Here is a 19,398-nt window from a genome sequence, read left to right as displayed (position 1 = left end):
CACTTGGAGCTAAACACTGAGCTTCATATTGGTTTGTATTAAGTACAGGCGTAGAAGCGAATATCACTTATCGCCGGTGGCGGTGCCGAGCGTCGTCATATGTCATCGGTGGCTGACCTGGTTCGCTGCCTGATTGATGCCTGGCTCATCGAAGGCTCCAGCAACTACTCTCTATTGTCTCGATCTCGCGATCCATCTATCTACACCTAGTTCCCTCTACATGTTAAGACGGAGAGATCATAGCTTGTGTGTTATAGCTTCTCGGGAGTGTTTTGAAAAGTGCGGCATGCGCTCTATTTAATGTCTAGGTGCTCAGTCATACTGGGGCATGCTCATTGGCCTCCCAACTATGGACGCTGACTCGTGGGGTGCTGAGTGCGAATTGTTACTGGTTCTGAAGAAGTCCATACCATTCCGCAGGAGTTATGCGGTTGAACAGACACGCTATTTAAGATCACTAAGTATCCAATATATGGAGTGGAAGCCTTAAAGGCACTAATATCGAATCCTTTCATCCCAAGACCGGCATGGTCATCCAAATTCCATCTTACAATGTTGAGATTCGACTGTCGTGGTGAATTGGTGCAAACTCGCAATTATGTGTGTGGACTGAACCGTTGATATTCGTCGTGCCCCCCACCATAGGTATGTGACATTCAGGGTCGGGAATGCTGCAGAAGTCTGGCAATGTCATTCCCTGGAGCTCTGGCGAATTGGTCGTTGTTCGGCGAGATGTCGTGAGATACAATTAATTAACATTATAGCTTAAGCCAAATCAGCTCGATTGCAGGCATGGTATCGAGCCTATGCATATATTGACAAGCCGTCTCGGATTGCTTCACGTATCGACTGTCGCGAATACCACCGCATGATTCATACGAATGTGATGCAGCAGCAAGGGGCAGCAGCCCCAAAATTGTTTAAAACAGGCATTAATCGCCTCTCGCAATGACAGACATGTCATTCTCTCGTATAAGTCTAGATAAACCATAAAATATCCTTGGAATGAAGTCTTCCGCAATGTGCAACTCTTCGCATTAGATTGCGGCTCAAATAAGGACCTGATTGTGATGCCATCCACGATGGACAATGAAGGTAGAGGTAAGCTTAAACACCATTTCCTTTCCTAGTGCGAACCTTGTTTAGGCTTTTCTGTTGGCGTCTTGAGGTCCACAATGATTGACTATACCAAGCACTGCACCGTCAGCATCCGTATGCGCTTCCCGCCTGGTTTGTAGCTGAGAATGTCAAAACCAAGTCAGAACATCGGACAGGAATACGCCTACTTAGAGATAGTAACCTTAGTGCTCAAGGAGATGAGGAAGCGAGTCCCTGTACGGATACTGACGGAGTCGGTAGAAGCAAGAATGAGGACAACAAGGACCAAGCGAAAGCCGTCGATGAGTATATGTTCCAAGAAAAGCGGTACGCGGAACTTTATGACCTTGCTACTGCTGCTCTACTCAGTAAGACTTCATTTCCTAAAGTGAAGCGATGCGGCATATGGCCTTGCATGGCAGTGGAAGTTGGAAGTTCTGCCTGCGCGACAGCCATTATAGAACGCTTAGCAGGAGATATGGGTGCTTCCTGCATCTCAGCAGGGCCCGAGGATCTGTATAAGCTTGCTCGTGAATTTCATCAACAAGACCAATCCGCTCAGCATCGCGATGACCGCTCTATCTGTGCAGATTCCATATGTCGGGATGAGAATAAGCAATCGATATTCCCTGACGAGATGATAGAGCATGCAGGTTCAGATATTGGTCTCAGTGATGACAACGACACTGATTACGCCATAATGGATGATAGAGATCGGATGATCAAATATCAGTTCGGAGACGGGCAGAGTCTACGGAGTCAGTGTTCAATAAAGTCCATTTTGAATGCTCCTTTGGCGAAGATTGAACAGAAGTCATGTGATTCTCACAGCATGGCTCCGAAACAAAGTGCTCCAGTTATACTCCACATTCGCAATTCTTATGAGGTTGATTGTATCTCCTACGGGATCTTGGGAAGTTTTATGAATGCCGTCATGGAACGTTGGAGGAATAATGAGCTTGTATTGCTCATCGTCAGCGATATGAACCATGACTCTCGACGGCAACTCAACATCGTACCTTCTTTTATTGTTTGGTTCGATGATCCAAAGTCACCCAATCACAGGATTGCATCAGAAACAGAGAAGAAACAGCGTGAGATTGCGAGCAGGTTTAGAAAATTGAAGGGGTCTATACGAGAAAGGCTGCCAAAAGGCTTTGGTTCCGAGTTGCTATCCGACGCCGTACACTTGGATATACCAGATACTTTGTTAATTAACTTCCATGATGATATGGACTACACGCTGATTGCTTGCCAAATTTTGGGTCGGGTTTGCATCAAAGGGGCACTGGAACTTAGTGACATCCTTGAAGTCTTACGGCGTCTTAATAGTGAGGAACCGCCGCCACCAGGACCCCCCAAAAATGGGCTTATGGAAGTTGAGGAGCCCAGCTTCACCGGAAAGGTTGATGCAATGAGGAAGAATTGCAACAAGTTCGAGCTAGGGCTTCTGAAATGCATTGCCGATTCAGGTAAGTGCGTCTATTCTCAGTTTCCGACTCTAGGCTAAACGGGTAGCAGAAACTCAGAAAGTTACCTACGACGATATCATTCTGGAGCAAAATGTGAAAGACCACTTAAGACACTTGGTGCGCTTGTTGAGAACCCAGATTGACGGTTTCTCAAAGACACTTCTGGAAGAACCAAGAGCTACAGGAGTCTTACTTCACGGACCTCCTGGCACTGGGAAGACCCATTTAGCTCGTGCTATCGCTAACGAATTCAAAGCGACCATGCTCTGGGTCAAACCAGCAGACATCGTGAGTGATATTGCGGGGGATGCAGAAAAAGCAATTCATGCCGCGTTCACACTAGCAAAGAAGCTATCACCTTGTATTCTGTTCATTGACGAAGTCGATGCCTTGTTTCACCGTCGCTCCGCTGACGATCAGTCCTGGCGACGAACGGCTCTGGCTCAATTCCTCCAGGAAGTGGATGCACTATCCCGGAGTCAAGATACAACCTTCATTCTCTGCGCGACCAGTCGGCTTACAGATTTAGACGAAGCTTTCCTGCAGCGATTCCCCTATAAGGTTATGACAAAGCTGCCCGGCGAGAAGGAAAGACTTACGATTCTGCAGACATTCCTTAAGAGACCAGACACCGACCCTGAAGTCAGCCTAAAGGCTCTCGCACGTCAAACAGCCGGCCTATCTGGCTCAGACTTGCGGTCACTCTGCAGACAAGCTGCGTTGCACTTTGCTATGGATGAAGCATCCTCGCACTCACCCGGTAGCGCAATCAAGACTCCGACCAAACTTCATCTTAAAGCCCAGCATTTCATTGAGGCTCTTCGGAATATTAAGCCCAGTGTATCGAGGGGTTCTCAGACCGATATAGAAGCGCCCAGTCGTCTCGGTACTCGTGGTAGTATAAAGGTATGTTCGCCTAGCACACAGTTCCTCACGACTTAATGCTCATTGAAGTCTAATTGTAGGCTGGCCAGAACGGAGGGAGTGCAGGAAAAGCGACGACAGAACCAAGCATCCCAGAGTCCCCTGTATCAGACAACGAGACTGCTTTTCTTTAGACGTGACAAAGAATGGTGACTTTGCTGGTCACGGAATGCTTATAGTTAGTTGGCTGGAGCTTGGCTACGTTCAAACAAGATAACTCAGTTAATAGTAATTCTCAATTCTGATCTGAAGACCCGCAAACGCCGGTAACACAGCGTCCACTACAGGAACAGAAAGCATTTATCCGAGTTGACGTGGTCATCTGCCTCGGTGCACGTCATCTTTCACTAGTGTCTCATTTTGAACAATCCAAGCATCTACTGTCTTTCTCTATATACCTACTTCGCAAGCATTCTCGAACAGTGTCCCATGTATAAGAGAATCGTGGCTCTATTCCAGCATCTTAAGTATAATTCTAAGCAGTCAATCAGTCTACGTCTAGACTCTATCATCGTGTCTCGTTTTTCATCATGACGTCGTGGATAATATCTTCCCTCCCTAGAGCTTCTCGCTCCATCCCCAAACTGACCACCAACACTTCACCTCCAACGCGCCCCCGTCCGCCGACTCCCAATCATCATAGCCAATCTCCTCACCCTCATCCACCACCGCCAGCCCCAACCGTCCCATCCGATCCCGCAGCTCCTGCACCTGAGGCAGATACGCATCCCGGAGTGGCATTTCCAGCACAACACGGGCATCCAGCCCCCTACTCAGCCAATGCGTGATCGTGTCGACCAGCAACTTTGGATGACTAGGCGAATACAACGGATCCGCAGCAAGAATGAGATCGTACTGCTCTTGTGCAGTGGGCAGCGGGTCCGGGGTAACGGTCCAATCAAGAACACCCGTTGTGACGGCACCGCCCGTCCGATTGAGCAATTCGACGTTGAGAGCCGCGTTGTGGGCCAGATTGGGCACAATGTCCGGGAGGTCTGTGAGATGGATGGTGGCTGAGGAGCCGCGCAAAGCGGCGAAGGAGAGGCCTACGAGCCCTGTTCCGGCGCCGAGTTCCAGGGCGCGGAGGGTCTTGTTGTTGTCTGGACAGAGTTGAGGAGTGGTGCAGGTCGAGGGGACGAGGTTGGGGGGCGATTCGAGGAGGTTGTGAAGGCGGCGGGAGAGGAGGTATGAGGAGACCCAGGTTTTCATGCCCAGGTTGTCGGCTGTTAGGGAGGGTTCGTGGAGGGTCAGTGTAAATTCCTCGACTTCGAGTCCATCGGATGTGGTACTAGGGATGCTGAAGACTCGGGACATGGCGGGCATGGCTATTCGCTCGAAGAGCAAGACATCATGTTAGATGCGGCAAGAAAATGGCGCAATGAGCACTACAAAAAGACAATATCAGTTCTGCGTACCGGTTCGACCGGAGCGCTCGCTAAGTCGGGCTGCAGCGGCATCCCAGACGGCCTCTCGGAGCTCGTCAGTGTCGAGCCATGCCAGCGGGCTGGCGATGATGGATGTCAGATAGCGGGTCACTCCAGCAGGCTGCACGGTCCGGCCCTTTGTCGCTACATGGGCTACGGGCCCGAAACTCCGCGGTTTGACTGTTAGTAGGTCGAGAGCTTGAATGAGCTCAGTGCCGGAGGGTTTAGTGTGGATCTGAGGGAGATCGAACACTGAAGCAGGCTTATCAGTACATTATCGCCCGAGATGTCAGGGGGCATTTCCGAGGAAGAAGACGTACCGTGGAGAGGCTCGTCGGGATCGGCGCTTATCATGGTGCAGAGGTCTGGGGGGCTGATTAGTCCGACTACGGATGGTGGTAAGTCTATGCAGAAAACGGGGAATCGAGACTCCAGTCTTATATCGGTGTGCCTGTGGCAAAATAAGATTGGGGGGTTCTGGATGCAGGGCAGCAAAAAAAAAGTCGTGATTTCCCAAAGAGGAAAGGCCGGCGGGGACTGTTCCGCGGATCGGATTCGCCGCCCCAAAGTTGAATCGAGATCAAGATAAGAGCATGGATGAATGGCAAACAAGAACAAGCGATCTTCTAAAGCAAAAAAGAAAAACTAATCTCGAATTTGGTATTGCACCCCAGACGCCAGGCACCATTCCCCACCAATGACAGTGAATAACTCCCGCAAGGCCGGTTCAACCCAAAGTGGCCTTGAATCCCAGGTATGCTTGTTCAATGTCGAACGCCAACTCCCGAGCCTGGTCTTCACCGAGTTCCTCGGTTGCACGCATCTGATTCAAGGTGATCAGCCATTGGATGATCTTGCCCCGGTTCTCGAAATCGACATCGGTGACTTTATTGACGGATTGGATCACTTCCGACAAAAGCGGGTGCAGTGCGTCCTTGGACACCATGTTCAGCTTCAGCGCATCCAAGAAGGTGATGAAATTCTCAGTAGCCGTCAATATCAGACTACCAGATGCTCCTGCAGGGCCTGCAGCTGCTGGAGCCATGTTCGCGGCGGGTGTGCTGTGGGAGGCTTGTTCGACTGTCGCGGGGAGGCCAATGCGGAGACGTTCGGTGGCGCGAGGGCATTCCAGCTACACAAAAGAAAACCAGGTGATCAGCTATCGTCTTACTGTAAGCACACGATAGTAATACTCACCTCCCAGGTGCGTTTGAAGGTCTCTAGATCGACGAACTCATTTGCAACAGTCTCATCACCCAAACTGGACTTGTACTGCTTCAAGAGCCGGGTACATGTCTCCGTGTACTCTGCTTCCGTAACCACATCTTTGATATAAGCTTTCTCCAGGCCATCCAGAGTGACGATGATGCCGTAGATTTCAGCCAACGACTCGTAGAGATCCCGCTCCGCAGCGCTGGAGGCTAGTTTTACTTCCTGCCGCAACAGTCAGTCCTAATCTAGCAACACTCTCCAACCTCCAGACGACTCACTTCATCAAGGTTGATAGACGCCGCCAGCGCTGGGTTGGGCGTATAGCTATACGGCGTAGGGGCATACGCCAACGGTCGCTGGGTATACATGATGGTGCGATGAGGGGGAGAGACGACTGGCATCATCGCGAGGGGAAGGGAAGGCGGTCACCATAACGGGGCTCCACTCACCGCCTGATTCTGCCGCGGGATGTTTTTTTCGTCTCCAGATTTTTCTTGTCGGGATTTCCGCGTGCTCGAAGTATCTCGACTGTCGTCGTGGTCCTTCATTTTACTTTTCCCACACGTTTTATCCTATTCGTTCGGTCGGGTAGGCAAGGATCTCGGGCACAATGGCCGGAGCTCAGAAGAAGTCCACCAAGAAGTTCGAAAAGAAGCACCTGAAGGATGTTCTCGAACGCCGGAAGGCCAATGCGAAGATCAAACAGCGCAATCACCTCAAGGACAAGCGTAAGGCCGATAATGCCAAAAACCGTGCCGAGAGGGAGGAGGCTACCGAGGAGAGCCCTGAGCAGGTTCAGAAGCAGAATGCTTTCGCCGATATGAATGTCGACGATTTCTTCGCGGGCGGGTTCGATATTGCTGATTCTGCCGCGGACTTGAGCAAGAAGGCTCGGAAGAAGGATGTCACACCCAAGATTGGCAAGCGCAAGCGCTCCGATGAGCAGAAGGAGGAGGAGGCTTCTGCTGCTTCCAGCGCTGAAGAGGAAGGCGCTAGCGACGAAGACGAGGACGCCGCCTCCCAGTCCAGCGACGCCGATGAGTTCGAAGCACACAAGGACCAGCTCGAAGCCCTGAAGGAGAAGGATCCCGAATTCTACAAGTACCTGAAGGAAAACGATGCCGAGTTGCTCGATTTCGGTGACCACGGAGACCTTGCGGAAGTGGACGAGTTGAGCGAAGGAGAGGAAGAAGGACCGGCCAAGAAGAAGAAAAAGGCCGCCAAGGAGGAGGAAGAGGAGACGATTGACAACACCCTCACCATTGCGATGGTCAAAAAGTGGCAGAAGTTGATGGAGGAGCAGCACTCGATCCGCGCGATGAGACAGGCCGTCCTTGCTTTCCGCGCCGCCGCTCATATCAACGACGACGCCCAAGAGCAGAAGTACTCGATCTCCGACCCCGACGTGTATCACCAGGTCCTGGTGACAGCCCTTAGCACCATTCCCCGGGTTCTCGCTCACCACCTCCCCGTCAAGGAGACCGCCTCTGGCAAGATCAAGGTGTCTCTGGATTCGAAGAAGTTCAAGACCCTCACGCCGCTTATCAAGTCGCACACATCGTCGGTCCACGAGCTGCTCACCAACCTGTCCGATGAACAGACTTTGAAGCTCACCCTCTCCTCCATTGAGCCCATGCTTCCCTACCTCCTTCAGTTCAGGAAGCTGCTCAAGGTCCTCATCAAGACCATTGTCGGCATCTGGGCGGACGTTGCTACCACCGAAGCCACGCGTATCACGGCTTTCCTTATCCTCCGCCGCCTCATGATTATCGGCGATGCCGGCATCAAGGAAACCGTCCTCAAGGCTTCCTACGAAGGCGTCGTCAAGGGCAGCCGCAACACCACCGTGCACACCCTCCCCGGCGTGAACTTGATGAAGAACTCCGCCGCAGAGCTCTGGGGCGTCGACCAGAACGTCTCCTACACAACAGGCTTCAACTTCATCCGCCAACTCGCCATGCACCTTCGCAGCAGCATCACCAACACGTCCAAGGAATCCTACAAAACCGTCTACAACTGGCAATACGTACACAGTCTGGACTTCTGGTCCCGCGTCCTCTCCCAGCACTGCGACGGCCTCGCAGAAGCCAAGGCAGGCAAACAATCCGCCATGCGCCCCCTCATCTACCCCGTCGTGCAGATTACCATCGGTGCGATGCGTTTAATTCCCACAGCGCAGTACTTCCCTCTCCGCTTCCAACTCACCCGCTCCCTCCTCCGCCTCTCCCGCAGCACGGGCACCTACATCCCCCTCGCCTCTAGTCTCCTCGAAGTCCTCAACCTGTCCGAGATGCGCAAGCCCCCGAAATCCAGCACCCTGAGGCAACTCGACTTCAACACAGCCATCCGGGCACCGAAATCCTACCTCCGCACGCGCGTCTACCAAGATGGCGTGGGTGAGCAAATCGCCGAACTCCTCTCCGAATTCTTTGTCCTCTGGACGAAACACATCGCCTTCCCTGAACTCTCCGTCCCCATTGTTGTCTCGCTGAAGCGCTGGCTGAAGCAGGCTAGCTCCCGGTCGGGAGGTAACAAGAATGCTAAGGTCAATCAGATGATTCTGCTGCTTGTGCAGAAGGTGGAGGCCAATGCGCGCTTCATCGAGGAACGCAGATTGAGCGTCTCTTACACGCCGAGGAACCGTGCTGAGGTGGAGACGTTCCTGAAGGATCTGGATTGGGAGGCCACGCCGCTGGGAGCTTTCGTCAAGTCGCAGCGGAAATTGAGGGAGGAGAAGGCTAAGATTCTTGAGCAGGGTAGACGCGAGGACGAGAAGCGGAGGGCCCAGGAGAAGGAGGAAGCTGGGAAGGATGCCATCATGGATGATGTGATTAGTGAGAATGATGACAGTGAGGATGATGATGAGGAAGTAGAGGATGAAAGCGAGGCTGGTTCGGGTGATGATGGTAGCGAAGATGAGGAGGAAGAGGAAGAAGAGGAGGAGGACGAAGATGAGGTTGAATTTGAAGAAGAGGAGGATTAATCTGTTCAATCTCCTTTTGTACCCATTTTTCTTTTCTTTTCTCACTGTCTTGTTATATATCAGTCGTAGCTTTATGGGATATATCTTGTCTGGTCTGCTGGTGTCAATATAAAAGTTAGAATTCGTGTAAGTGTGATCAATAGCTATAATGTTCGTATTGTGCGGCATATTGTACACTAATTGAAAGTGAGCTGACAGTTACATGTGCAAAACGCGATGGCATACGTATACTCTACCACTGGAATAAGATCACAAAATACACAAAATAACACAGACAGTAAAATCACAAGAACGATAGCAACTCAAAAATAAGAACAAGCAATCACTGCCACCAAACGATACATCACTGCACCTCCCCTCCTTGTGAAACATCACCTTCAACATACCACCCCATCCACAAATAACCTTCAAGCAACCCATTTAAAAGTGAGTGAACACTTAAACTGATCCCACAGGCATCTTATCACTCCCCCAAGCACGAGACTGCTCACGTCTCATAGCAGCATCTTCCTCCTCCGCCCACTCAAGGGACTCATTCGGTAGCATGACAGCGCGATCAATAGCGACCGGAAGACCCCTGTGGCGACCGCGCAGCATAACAGCCGCCAAGATAAGTTTGCTGATGGTATGCCAGGAGCTACAGAACGAGGCATTCGAGCTCGGAAAGCCCACACTGATGCCGACGCAACCGTAGGCGGAGACGACCTCGAAAATGATATTCAGGGTCGAATATGCCACGGGCATGCGGCTGTAGTTTCCTGATTCCGCGATGGCAATGAGGAAGACCGCGAGGGCGATCCACCAAAGGTCATGGCTCAGTTGGGAACGCAGTTGCTGGTGGACGAAGTAACTGCGGGATGCTTCGGGGGTGGATGCATCTTGTCGGCCGAGGAGGTGGTGTCGGACTAATTGGATGAGCATGTTTGGTGAGGCCTTCTCTTCGGTCTCGTCGTCCGTGTTGTCGTGAGCGTAGATTCCGAGGGAGCGCTCTTCGTATACGTTTGTGTTTCTGTGGTCGTTAGTGGGTGGTTGGGAGGAAGGAGAGGAGCGATTGTTACTGACCTCATGGTAACCAGCACTGGGTATGCTGATACATACTACATACATATAAGGTTAGTTTGATCTGTGTCGACTACAAACTACTAATAAACTGACCATCATGAGAACTGTGGAACGTTAGTATAATTCTGATTAAAGCTTGGGGAAACAAGTGCTTACCATATAGAACGAGTAGTCCCTGACGGAGGTCCGCAATCGTAACGACGTAGAAGCCTCCCGCTCGTACAGCTGGACAACACAATGTGTCAGATGAAGATTTGACCCACAGCAAAGTTAGGTTGTATACGAACCGCAAGCCTGGAACAGTCCGTCTAGGACTCGATACCCTGTTGGCAAGCTTTCAATCTCCTTGTTTCCGATTGAAAGGACTTCGAAGCCAGCCCAGTCGATCGCATTCAAGATGATAATGGTACCGAGCAAGTACCATGTATGTCTTCTCGGGAAGAGGTTTGTGTAAACCTGCGCTTAGGTTAGCGTAGAAAACTGTGAAGAAACCTGGAATCCGGCGGCATACCCTTCTAGGATGGTCAAGGATGAAGTCCAGAGTAACCTTCCATGTCGCCCATGACGGCTTATCTGGGATCAAGCATCTCATTGCCCAGATAATAAACCGCAAGAAGCATGGGTAAAGCGTGTTCCCAGACAGAATCAAGAATGCCATGGTAAGCAAAGGGTACGCACTATATAACAATCAGCATGCTTTCAGACACAATGCACACAGGGGAGATCATACTTTGTCTGGAATGCAGTCATATTCGCATCCAAGAGCGACATGCCGCTGTTCACAAATGCAGACACAGCAAAAAATGCGCCTGTCCAGAAAGGCGATAGGCCGTTTGATCGAGGTATATCTGGATGATTCACTGCGATCCAGGTACCCATCCCAATGATACCACAAATGAGGAACAGGATCCAGTAGAGGGCAACAATGACCAGTAGTAAGGAAACGGCCTTATACTCGACACCTCCCAGTCTCTCTCGCTCTTCAGGGGTAAGCCCATGGAACTGGGAATTTCGTGCGATAGATCCTTTTGACCTAAAGTATTTTTGTGTGCCCTTGATAAGGCCTTTGAGGGCAGGTAAATCTGTATCTCCATCATTCTGGGTCATTCTTGGCGCAGCATCTCGGGGGTGGTTGTTCAAGTCAAGACGGGCCCCAACGCCTACCATGGGAAAAACGCGGTGGTGATGATGGTGCTTTTGACGTGCCCTCATATGGCTGAGGGTGACTTGATCATCGTCGACCCATCGGATCTGGTCGTCATCTCGCACGTCGTTGCACTTATCTGCGGGTGCAGCTCCTGCTGTCACCGCGTGCTTGACATCAAGGGTAGCACCGTCAATCTTCGCCAGCTGATAGTGTTCCTCGCTGGCAACACTCTCTTGGATTGGTTCAAGTATGGTGTCTTGTCCTACCAGTTGTTGCTGTAGTGCTTTACGGGCACGTTCAAGTGATATGCCTTTAAATTTGGCTTGAAACGCGCCCATCCTGACGAAGAGCACCGTTATTGAGATGAGAATAGCATGCCCCAACAGTAAGAGTGCGAAGAGGATAGACTGTTGGAACGAATTCAGGGAAGACAGGTCGACCTGTTACGAGTTACTTTACTAGCTCTATCGAGGGATGGGAAAGCAACATACGGTATTTAAGCCAGCACCCGTCATGGCACTGATGCATAGAAATAGGGAGTCTGTGTATGAAACACTGCGCCGCGGAGTCGAGGAACCCCAGAATATGACGCTGCATATCAAAGACGTCGCAATGAAGTATACATAATGAAGCGTGAGGAAGTTGAATGGCGGAAGCATGGCAATTATGCTTCGACTCAGAAGCTGCCGCCAGCCTCGAGCTAGGGATCCGTCATGTCAGTAATTGAGAACCACTAGATTGTGGGATCCGAGATGGTGGATATAGTAATCCTTCTCCTCTTTCTTAGATGCTTGTGGCTGCTTTCGTAGCCATGATGACATGCAAGGGGCAAAGATGCAGGCCATGTTGAAGGACTACAGCGGGAAATAAAAGGCAAGAGGCATTTAAGCAAAGACCGACTCACAAGTCATGCTGGCAGGCTGCGACGCGCGCAAGTTTTGTCAAGAAGATCAGGCGGCTGTGGTGGGGGGGGCGCACACCGCTAGCCACAAGGGTTTTGCAAAAATTTCTGAAGGGTTCTTAGACGTGTACGATAATTCATGTTTCGATTTCTGATCAGTTGTGGCATAAGCAGTCCAGTCAAGGTCACTGAGGGTGAGATGACCTGAATGGTAAACAATATGAGTGGTTAGAGGGCTTTGGTGTCGACGCAGTGCTACAGTAGATAGCAGTTAATAGTAGTAGACACAGGGTTTATCTTCGGCAAGGGTCGCGATAGTAGCTTGGGTAAGGCAAAACAAAGTTCGGGGTTTCCTAGTTTAGTGATCTGATGGTCAAACTTGGAAAGATAAAATCGGCGAAAAAGCGTATGTTATTCCATTGCAGCGAACATTTCGACAATAAGACTCAGGTTGTTTCAAAAGTTGTTGTGTTTGTAGGAAAGAAAGAGCGAAAAAGCCTGCGGCAAAGAAAAAACGGCTGGGATTTCGTGGGACGGCAACGTGATTAAGCACTTGCGGGCCGAGATTTGATCTTCGCCCCCACTGCATTCGGCTTCATTTCATAATTCCCTGTAGGGCTCTTCCTCCCCCTGTCTTCAAGGTGGGCTGCCATCTAAGGATGAGAATTGCAGTCTGATTGCTGTACGAAAACATATAATTGAATGGTGGCTGCTCATGCTATCCTCCAGCACAATTGTTCACCGCTCTTCTCTGGGTCTGTTCTTGGTGCTTGATTGCCACGGGTGCCGATGTTACCCTGTGCCTGGATATCAGACTAACATTGCGAGACAGTGACCTGGGCAGTTTGTGTCATATGCATCGCAAGCCCAAGTCATCAGTCATGGCCCGCACATTCACTTGTTGGAAGCCAACCTCAGTACTTCTGCAGTTTCCTTATTCATTATCTTTGCCAGGGGAACCACGCAATTGACTTTCACGCTCGATTCAACCCATTCCTGTGTAGAAAACACCTGTGTTCCAATTCTGCATTAGTTATGGACTCATTATGTCATATTATGGGTATCTCACAGTACTTTGGATTCTGTAGCTGGTATAATGTCATACAAGGTTGGGGTTGTCCTGACAGTCGATCCCGCTACACATGCGAGGCTAAGGTCGTGCACTTCTCGTGTCAGTTTTGATTCCTTAATAATCCAGATATCAATGGGATTCATACCACACCTGGTGACTTGTGATGGATATAACCCGATCTGTTGGCGGGTATGATTGTGGACTGGTCACTCATAGCTGAGGGCATTTTGCAGAGAACTTGAATGGAACTCCTGTATACAGTTAAGAAGGAGAACGAAGTGAACCACCATATGCACGCAATAGATAGCCAAATGTATACTCAGAGTTGACATGAACATAGCTCTGGAACAACATATTGAGGAAAACAGAGCCGCACGCAAATGATCCCTGGAAGTGAGGGGTGACAACAGTCAAGATTCTGTCCCAAACAGGAATAGCGAGCCTGTCACTGTAAGATCACGAGATATCATAATTTGACTATAACCTGACTTTAACTCCGTGAATTTATTCCTGAGCAGATTGCGACTTGATCAGGCACGGAATAGCGTCATTGGCCTTAAAAGATCACCTGATAATCAAACTTCTACTGCAACAAACCAGGCATTCATGATTTACAAATTTCTAAGCATGGAGAAGTGCTGTATGTCAAGATAAGTATAAGCGTCAATGGTAACGTATAATCCAGGCACATTGGTGATTACTCTATAATTAGTGCAGTCATACTGGTTCAGGTCCTCAAGCCTAATGTAACCCCACTCCAACTGCGCTTATTCCTCATCTTAACGCGGAAGCAGTTTCCTCAACGTCGAACATATACTGCTATCGAACATAATTTCTTCATAATGTTCTACACCTCGGACAATCACATGCAGCAAATTGAACTTGAAAGTTAAAGGAGAGCCAGTCTAGACCTGGAAAGGAAACCAATGCGAACTTGTTGGGTTGGAAAGCGGTAAGCCGCAACCATTCTTCAGGTGTCTTGTAGATCTCCAGACCCAAACAGTCAATCATCTCTCTCCCTCCAAAATCCTCTCCAACGTTGATTGGCGACTGCTAAGCGACAGGTACGCGAGTATGGGATCTGCGGGTGATCCTCGGTGCTTTCCATCTCTCCGAGGCACAGTAATGCGGGGTTTACACGTTCCATGCGTTCAACATGCACTGCCGGGCTTCATGTGCCGAATATTTAGTTTCCCTCTTGGTCTATCTTTTGCTATTTTGGGTGAAGGAGGCTCCCACCATGATCGATGTCAGGGTACCCTCTATGTTCATCTGATATTTTGTTGGGAAAATTGATCCGCTATTTGATACTTGAGATTATCAATGTGATATAAATCCTTCACATGAAGGTAGTCCCCCGAGCTCCGAAGCCCTGATATAAAACATCATGGCCTCAATTTCTGGGGAAGGCATCCCATGGTATCAAAAAATTAACATACCGCCATCATGACTTCTGCGGGAAACCCAAAAGACTCTATGAAATCTACATGGCGTACCGGCAACCGGGACGAATGGGGCTTCAGTCACTGGCTGCTGGAGCTGCTCAATGTCCATCCCATTGCGCTTGACCAGGAAGTCCCAGTCCATTCAAAGCAGGACAAGCTACCTTATATGCCTCAGTGGTCTCTTAACATATGGGTTCTCTTTTATGCATCTATCCCGCTTGTCATTAATCAGGTCTACATCTCATATATGGGCCACAACCTCGGCCCATTCGCTCTGTTCAACCTATACTTCTTTTGGTTCAACGCAACGGTCATCTACCAAGTCAAACTTCTTCGTCGCCTCGGACACACCTATGGCTTCCTTGACGGTGACCAGCATGAGCGTGACGGTATTCCCGATGTTGGCGTGGGGAAAGTTACCGCCTCGCTATATAAGACGACCGGCTCTCGCTTAGTTATGGCGATCTACCTTTCCTACTACAACCAATCACCCATGGCCATGAACTGGGCATGGCTCCCACTGATGATCGGTCTCTATGGCATTGTGCTCGACTTCTGGTTCTACTGGTACCACCGCATAATGCACGACGTTAGCTTCCTCTGGAAGTATCATCGCACCCACCATCTCACGAAACACCCCAACCCTCTCCTCGCCGCCTATGCAGACCACGAGCAGGAGTTTTTCGACATGGTCGGTGTGCCGTTCATGACCTACATGAGCCTTAGGCTCATGGGTCTACCTATGGGCTTTTATGAGTGGTGGATTTGCCATCAATACGTTGCATTTGCCGAGGTCTTTGGACATAGCGGTCTTCGTGTCCAGATGACAGTGCCATCTACACTAAGCTGGTTGCTGCAGTGGCTGAATGCTGAGATTGTCATTGAGGATCACGACCTCCATCATCGCAAAGGGTGGAGGAAGAGTCATAACTATGGCAAGCAGACTCGCCTATGGGACCGGATCTTTGGCACGTGCCATGAGCGTATCGAGTCTGTCGAGAGCAACGTTGACTATACGAAGTCTGTCCATATGCCTTTGTTCTAGACTTGCTGCAATTGGGCCCCTTGTATCAGCGCTCCAGCTTGTCTCATAATTGCAAGATATCTACGATGATGAAGATGGACAATCCAGATATTATATGACGAGGTCACGACGATGATGAATAATACCTATGGCAGGTCGTCAGCAGGACAGAAAGGTACATACAAAAAGTGAATACTAGCGCCAGGTATTCCACCAGCCATATATATGTTTATAGTACTCCGTACATACTGCTACTTCAATTCAAATAAGGATACATAACTACACATCTTCTCTAATGGAAAGGTTCCATTCACTGGTCCAATAGTACATCATGCAAGCGAAGCACAATGAGTATCTAACCACCTACAGCGCAACATTAGTGATACATACTATTACTAGATCAGCCTATCCTCAGACACAATCTAGAACCAACCCTCAACCCTGATCCTCCCACTTCCAGAAGAATCAAACTTACATCAACCCCCAACTAAACCATAAAGCTTCCAATCGCCACCCACCTCATACCCGATAAACAATGACACCCCTTCTACGTAGCCTAGCCTAGGCTCCCCTTCCCCAACAATCCAATCCAATCCAATCCAGCACAGCACAGCAGCGCATCTAAAACCCGCACCGTAAACACCATCAAACCAAATCTAACCTCCACAATTGCGCAATCGCAAATCTAGACCGCCAAACACACGTACGTGATCATGACACTACTACTCCCCTATGGAAACAGGGCGAAACCGCTCCCCCGAGCTACTTGTTCCACGGAAACCCTGCCATGTAAGTTCCCGCGTGGCGAGCCAAATCAGCCAATATCAGGGATAGGATGCTGCATGATGGGGTACGGAGAACTTGTTTTAGGATAGGATGATTGGATAATATTGTTGGAGTGTTGAGGCTCAGTATGAGGTTTGTGAAAAAAAAAGTTAATTGCGAATTGCATCAGGATGCGTAGGTGAGTTGTTGATGTCAAATGGGTGACATTATGACTTCATGGGGTTGGGGATTCGTAGTATATATATGCTGATGTTTTTGGGATTGAGATTGAGATTTGGAATTGGATCAGAATCAAATTATCTACTATAACTTACCCTCAATATACTATAGAACACCTGTTCGATAAAGGAATAAAAATGGCATCCAACTCCAACCCCGGAAACTTCGCCAACCGCTCCCACGACGAAGTGTCGAATATCGCCAAGAAGGGCGGCCAGTCCAGTCACTCGGGCGGATTCGCCAGTATGGATCCTGATAAGCAGGTATGCTATTGTTATATATTCACATGTTTTATTCATGATTATTGTTCATGAAAGGATGACTGATATTATATTTAGCGCAACATCGCATCCCAAGGTGGCCAGGCCTCTAGCGGTAGCTTCCAACCCGGAGACCCCAGAGCCCGTGCTGCTGGCCAGAAGGGCGGATCGAGAACCCAGTACGACCAATATGATGAAGATGAACCTGAGGAGTAAATGATGCCTCTACTACTCAGTTGAGTGAAGGTACCGCTGGGATGATGAATTGTGTTTTTATGATCGTTATGATATGAGAGGATAAGGGCCCTGTTTATTATTAATTATATGAGAAAGTGTATGTACTGGCGCCAGTATACATAAGGCGAATCTGAAATGTGTGCACACAATTATTGAATACTGTTCTTTGATTTCTTCCAGTACCATGAAATGTGGAGGATAGTATGGATTGGTTTGTGGGGTGACATCACAACATTGCCGTTTCCGGTCGCTTCAACTCGACGCATCATGTGAGGTCATAATATTGCCCCTTGGATGTCATGGAGTTGTATATTCCTCGTAACTTCTGGAAAAAATGGTATGTGGTGGCGATAGTTACAGTTCTAATGGTTCAAGTGCTACAGTAAGCGGCAGCGTTGATGTTGCTGAAAATAGTAGAGCTGCGAACAATAACTTCGATTTGAATAGATGCCTAAATCCTAGACGGTGCTGCAGTGGAAGTTGAGCGAATTACCTAAGCGGCACGTTCAGTGAGCTAAACATGGTACAGAGCAGATCGACCGAAGATTGGTTCTACTCACTCATCCTGGATGAGTTGCTTCAAAAGACTGGTTCGGCGAATGAAAAGAATCACAAGTGCACAGTCTTCAATTCTAGCCTTAGGTATTGCCAATTTGCGCCTGCACCAGACCAAGGCAGCCTCGAAGAAAGCCTTATAAGGCTCGGCAACTGAAACAAGCCTCCAGCTCAAGGATTCAGGAGATCCAAAAGGCAAAACTCCTACGGGCCGAAAAAATAAACCTTTTAACTAATTTTTTCTTCAGCATCCCAGTCGTGTGCAGTCTCAGCCACAGATCTGCAAATAGATACAAAATACTTTTATCCGTAGCATGAGGCAAAAGATTTGCACGAGGCTATTCACAAGATCTGCCATCGAAAGCGCGCTAGGCAATGGCAACGGTATAGTTTATCGTCTCGGTTTCCTATTAAGGTTATCGTGATGCTGCGGTGCCGGCTGCGCCCATCCAGGGGTTGCTGGACACTAGGAAGAGATTTGCTCGAACTAGTAGAACCTAAGGCCCAACTCAAGCCTCGAGTGCCGCATTACCGGGCCTAGAGACGAGCAGAACACACTTCAATTCAATAGGACCGTTTTGATGCTCGACGAAAACTGTGCAGTCTCCCTTCTGGGACTGGTGGAACGGTCCAGCGATCGGTGGTTCTCCGTTGGGACGAGTTTCACCCATTGTCCTTCAGTGATTCGGATTTGAAGCAGAAGTTGCAACTGCATCAAGGCCTAGAATTGAATTCAGCAGGTTCAGTTTCGGCCGGATCAGCGATTCGTGGCCACCTCTGTTAGGCTATAACTATCCCCATCAAAATTTAGTTATCTAATGATCACCCGTCCCGCGATGTTCTTTTTGAGTATGTGCGCCGGAATGATAAGATGCCACTGGCGCTGTTCGGACATGGGCGATACGCTCACTGTTTAAAAAAGTACCCTTTTGTACAACTGTCTTCGAGGAGTGAAACGGCCCTAAAAAGCCTTAAGTTAAGCCGGGGGAGAATCCTTTGGACTTCCAGAGGAGGAGTGGATCATGTCCTTCTTCAGCGCCTAGTATCTAAACGGTTAGATAGTAGCCCACCTACTAGGAGTCTAGAGCCGATAGAAAGAATAGATACTCAAAACTATCTACTCCATGGATAGTGCTGGGATGGGCGACCCGAAGGTTTCAAAGACCGAACTACTGGGCGCGAAGCGAGAAGGGCAAAGAGTTGAGAGTGGCTCGTAGTGGGCTCTCCCCAGGGCCATCGGCTCACAGTCAAATCACTGGGTTTCTGCTTTTCTTTTCCATGGCAGGCCGGCGCCAAGCTTTGCTTCCGGAGCTAACCTTTGTCGGCCAGGAACCGGGTTTCTTACCCACCAGAATTCCACACCGGCGCATCCACACCAGGGGACCAGCTCTTGAAGAGTCGAGATCGAGGTGCTCGGCACTATTGGCCATTCTAGAACATCTTGATGCATCAGCCAGAGAGCCCTGGAAGTGGACTCGCTCCCCTCGACCACACAACGACTGTGTTGATAATCTGGTTGTTGTTCGTTGTTCCCCATTGTCCCCTCCAGAGGCCTCCCCTCCCCTCTCTGTCCCATA

General features: G+C 49.5%; 8 protein-coding genes across 8 annotated transcripts; 4 read left to right on the top strand and 4 right to left on the bottom strand.

Annotated features, from left to right (window-relative positions):
* Positions 1 to 1,082: 1,082 nt before the first annotated feature.
* Positions 1,083 to 3,512, top strand: An01g10850 (uncharacterized protein; the record flags this gene model as incomplete). Its single annotated transcript, XM_059743859.1, has 4 exons — positions 1,083 to 1,101; positions 1,147 to 1,230; positions 1,263 to 2,570; positions 2,620 to 3,512. 4 exons carry the CDS (start codon positions 1,083 to 1,085, stop codon positions 3,510 to 3,512), a joined length of 2,304 nt encoding a protein of 767 aa, XP_059599778.1.
* Positions 3,513 to 4,052: 540 nt separating this feature from the next.
* An01g10840 (uncharacterized protein) lies at positions 4,053 to 5,272 on the bottom strand (the record flags this gene model as incomplete). The annotated part of the gene is made up of 3 exons (XM_001389464.1): positions 4,053 to 4,819; positions 4,910 to 5,170; positions 5,239 to 5,272. The coding sequence occupies 3 exons, from the start codon at positions 5,270 to 5,272 to the stop codon at positions 4,053 to 4,055; spliced, it is 1,062 nt and encodes a 353-aa protein (XP_001389501.1).
* Positions 5,273 to 5,645: 373 nt separating this feature from the next.
* On the bottom strand, positions 5,646 to 6,413 carry An01g10830 (uncharacterized protein; the record flags this gene model as incomplete). The annotated part of the gene is made up of 3 exons (XM_059743846.1): positions 5,646 to 6,050; positions 6,116 to 6,332; positions 6,409 to 6,413. The coding sequence occupies 3 exons, from the start codon at positions 6,411 to 6,413 to the stop codon at positions 5,646 to 5,648; spliced, it is 627 nt and encodes a 208-aa protein (XP_059599777.1).
* Positions 6,414 to 6,740: 327 nt separating this feature from the next.
* Positions 6,741 to 9,113, top strand: An01g10820 (uncharacterized protein; the record flags this gene model as incomplete). The annotated part of the gene is made up of 2 exons (XM_059743841.1): positions 6,741 to 7,034; positions 7,074 to 9,113. The coding sequence occupies 2 exons, from the start codon at positions 6,741 to 6,743 to the stop codon at positions 9,111 to 9,113; spliced, it is 2,334 nt and encodes a 777-aa protein (XP_059599776.1).
* A 438-nt stretch (positions 9,114 to 9,551) lies between these two features.
* On the bottom strand, positions 9,552 to 14,442 carry An01g10810 (uncharacterized protein; the record flags this gene model as incomplete). The annotated part of the gene is made up of 16 exons (XM_059743835.1): positions 9,552 to 10,122; positions 10,289 to 10,400; positions 10,463 to 10,631; positions 10,687 to 10,852; positions 10,906 to 11,762; positions 11,814 to 12,005; positions 12,303 to 12,427; positions 12,777 to 12,869; positions 12,966 to 13,026; positions 13,145 to 13,219; positions 13,298 to 13,359; positions 13,446 to 13,546; positions 13,615 to 13,737; positions 13,911 to 14,036; positions 14,149 to 14,314; positions 14,364 to 14,442. The coding sequence occupies 16 exons, from the start codon at positions 14,440 to 14,442 to the stop codon at positions 9,552 to 9,554; spliced, it is 3,078 nt and encodes a 1,025-aa protein (XP_059599775.1).
* A 299-nt stretch (positions 14,443 to 14,741) lies between these two features.
* An01g10800 (uncharacterized protein) lies at positions 14,742 to 15,785 on the top strand (the record flags this gene model as incomplete). Its single annotated transcript, XM_001389460.1, has 1 exon — positions 14,742 to 15,785. The coding sequence occupies one exon, from the start codon at positions 14,742 to 14,744 to the stop codon at positions 15,783 to 15,785; it is 1,044 nt and encodes a 347-aa protein (XP_001389497.1).
* Positions 15,786 to 16,906: 1,121 nt separating this feature from the next.
* On the top strand, positions 16,907 to 17,245 carry An01g10790 (uncharacterized protein; the record flags this gene model as incomplete). The annotated part of the gene is made up of 2 exons (XM_001389459.3): positions 16,907 to 17,032; positions 17,108 to 17,245. The coding sequence occupies 2 exons, from the start codon at positions 16,907 to 16,909 to the stop codon at positions 17,243 to 17,245; spliced, it is 264 nt and encodes an 87-aa protein (XP_001389496.1).
* Positions 17,246 to 17,636: 391 nt separating this feature from the next.
* On the bottom strand, positions 17,637 to 18,492 carry An01g10780 (hypothetical protein; the record flags this gene model as incomplete). Its single annotated transcript, XM_059743817.1, has 3 exons — positions 17,637 to 17,685; positions 17,827 to 18,025; positions 18,354 to 18,492. 3 exons carry the CDS (start codon positions 18,490 to 18,492, stop codon positions 17,637 to 17,639), a joined length of 387 nt encoding a protein of 128 aa, XP_059599774.1.
* Between the last annotated feature and the right edge of the window lie 906 nt (positions 18,493 to 19,398).

This window comes from Aspergillus niger (assembly GCF_000002855.4).
Source record: "Aspergillus niger supercontig An01".
Taxonomy (NCBI): domain Eukaryota; kingdom Fungi; phylum Ascomycota; class Eurotiomycetes; order Eurotiales; family Aspergillaceae; genus Aspergillus; species Aspergillus niger.
Note: the sequence above shows the minus strand (reverse complement) of the source record. Positions and strands in the feature narration are given on the sequence as shown.